The following is a 2,275-nucleotide window of genomic DNA, read 5'->3' as shown; positions in this document are numbered from 1 at the left end:
ACAACCACTCTCCTCTCTCCAACCATCACAACCACTCTCCTCCCCTCTCCTCTCCTCACAACTACTCTCTCCTCCCTTCCCATCACAACTACTCTCTCCTCCCCTCTCCTCTCCTCCCATCACAACTACTCTCTCCTCCCCTCATCACAACTACTCTCTCCTCCCCTCATCACAACTACTCTCTCTTCCCCTCCCCTCTCCTCCCATCACAACTACTCTCTCCTCCCCTCATCACAACTACTCTCTCCTCCCCTCCCCTCTCAACTACTCTCTCCTCCCCTATTATTACCTCTCTTCTCTCCTCTTCTGCTCTCTGCTGCTAAAACATTATTGACGCTGCACAGATAAATAAACTCCCTTGAAGACAGAAATATCCTCATCAAAGCGAATTTATAACAGGCTGGCACACACACCCACACCGGCAAAAAACTTCAGAAGCAAGGAGATCACGTGCGCTGTTCTTTCTGCACCGAGGTTGTTGCTTTTAGTGAAGTTACCAACTCTTTACAATATTCCACACACATTAAATCACTGCATTATTAGGTGTATATCCCATTTAAAAACACACAAACTCTCTCTTTCTCTCTCTGACACACCAGCTGGGTCTCAGACTAGACGTAACATAGTATATGAAATCTGGGACACTCAAATCAGTATGATATGTTATGTTTGGTATGGTTACAGAGGACAGAAGGTTACTTAAGGCAAAACTAAAGTAGGGTGGTTGGTTGGGTGTATAATGCGACCATCTAGCAACCCAAAGGTTGCGAGTTCTAATCTCAGCATCTACTTAGCATGTTAGGTAACCATTCCCCTAACTTTAACCTTAAGCCTTTTAGCAAAATCCTTCCCCTAACCTTAATCATTGTATCTAATCATTCCCCTAACCCTAACCTTAACCCTTTAACCTAACACCTAAACTTAACCCTAACACTAACTCCTAGCCTTGCTAACTTTAGCCACCTAGCTAGAATTCGTAATATATTGTATGTTTTGCACATTTTTAATCATATAATACGAATTGTAATTTGTAACATATCATATGAAATGGTTGATGGACATCCACAAATTAATACATACCATACAAAACATAATATATCATAATAAATTGTTTTTTCAGGTTTACATACAGAATAGTACGAAATCCTTGGAGACCAGGTTGGACAAACACAGATTCCTGTAGCATCACTTTGCTTTGCAGTAGACTCCCTAGAGATAAACTCCGGTAAACTCTTTATGAGATGGGTGAGTGAACAACCCTGGACACCTGAGAAAACACATACACATTGCCTAGAACAGAGCCCTGTCAATCAACCCAGTGCACAGGCACAGCATCAGATACAAATTGTGTTGAACAAATAGCTTTATGAATAGCTCTCTCCATGCATCTCTTTCACTTTCTCACACAAAATAAAACACGCGGGTCTGTAGCACTTACATATCGGAAGCAGCGGACTGATACTGCTGGCTACGGCAGAGGAGCGCGTGTCCACACGCTTGCCCCATCGCGCATTCTGTCTGGCGCCTCCTGGTAGTTGATACGCACACCGAAAACGCTTGCTGCCTTCCTCGAGCCTTGCAGAGCCTTCAGCGATGTGAGGAGGGAGTGTCGCGAGGACCGAGGGAATGGGGTGTTACCGTTGATAAAGGGAAGAGAGGATGGATGGATGCTCATATCTCTCTCCCTCTCTCTCTCTGGCCTCTCCTCCCCTGCGCAGTCAGCACGCGGGGATTGGTGATGCTTCGGTAAGTAATACTTACAGCGGCTTTGTGGTCTAGAGCGAGGGCAGATAACTGGTGCAGAGCGCTCGCGGCGGCTACATCACAGGGAGAGTGTGTGTTCCCTGCCGCCAATCAGCTCCGGTAGTTTTACCCCTGCTCTCTGGATTATCCTTCTGATTTCAGACAGTCAGAGTGATTTCATTTCCCAGTCAGTCTGTAAACGTCCCGGTAGCCCTTTCCAAAGGCCCTGAGATCCATCAGGTGGTCACAGTGAGATGAATAAAGGGTGGATACGATAGTTTATACTGTGTTTCCTTCCGGTATATCAATCACAATTAAAATCTGTAGGAAATAGACTATCATAATCCATCCCAGCTCAGCATCTCTACAGTTAGGACTAATTATCTCCTCAACAACATAACTGCCATGTCTCTGATTAGCCCATTCATCTGGAAGAGGCTGGCTGACATATGGAGGAGGCTGGCTGACTGATATATGGAGGAGGCTGGCTGACTGACATATGGAGGAGGCTGGCTGACTGATATATGGAGGA

The 2,275-nt window shown here is 45.5% G+C and overlaps 1 protein-coding gene across 2 annotated transcripts in view; it reads right to left on the bottom strand.

The window, feature by feature from the left end:
- LOC106581426 (cGMP-dependent 3',5'-cyclic phosphodiesterase) overlaps positions 1 to 1,759 on the bottom strand; it is a 288,424-nt gene extending 286,665 nt beyond the window's left edge. Inside the window, exon 1 of one of the 2 annotated variants that reach the window (XM_045704010.2) lies at positions 1,439 to 1,759. In XM_045704010.2, the coding sequence (XP_045559966.2) occupies positions 1,439 to 1,506 (68 nt within the window). In that variant the 5' untranslated portion in view covers positions 1,507 to 1,759. The remainder of the gene's footprint in view (positions 1 to 1,438) is intronic. The other variant, XM_045704013.2, reaches the window with a different exon arrangement.
- Between the last annotated feature and the right edge of the window lie 516 nt (positions 1,760 to 2,275).

Source organism: Salmo salar, chromosome 20, assembly GCF_965601325.2.
Source record: "Salmo salar chromosome 20, fSalSal1, whole genome shotgun sequence".
NCBI classification, from domain to species: Eukaryota; Metazoa; Chordata; class Actinopteri; order Salmoniformes; family Salmonidae; genus Salmo; species Salmo salar.
The sequence above is the reverse complement of the archived record's forward strand: the minus strand, read 5'-3'. Positions and strand labels throughout refer to the sequence as shown.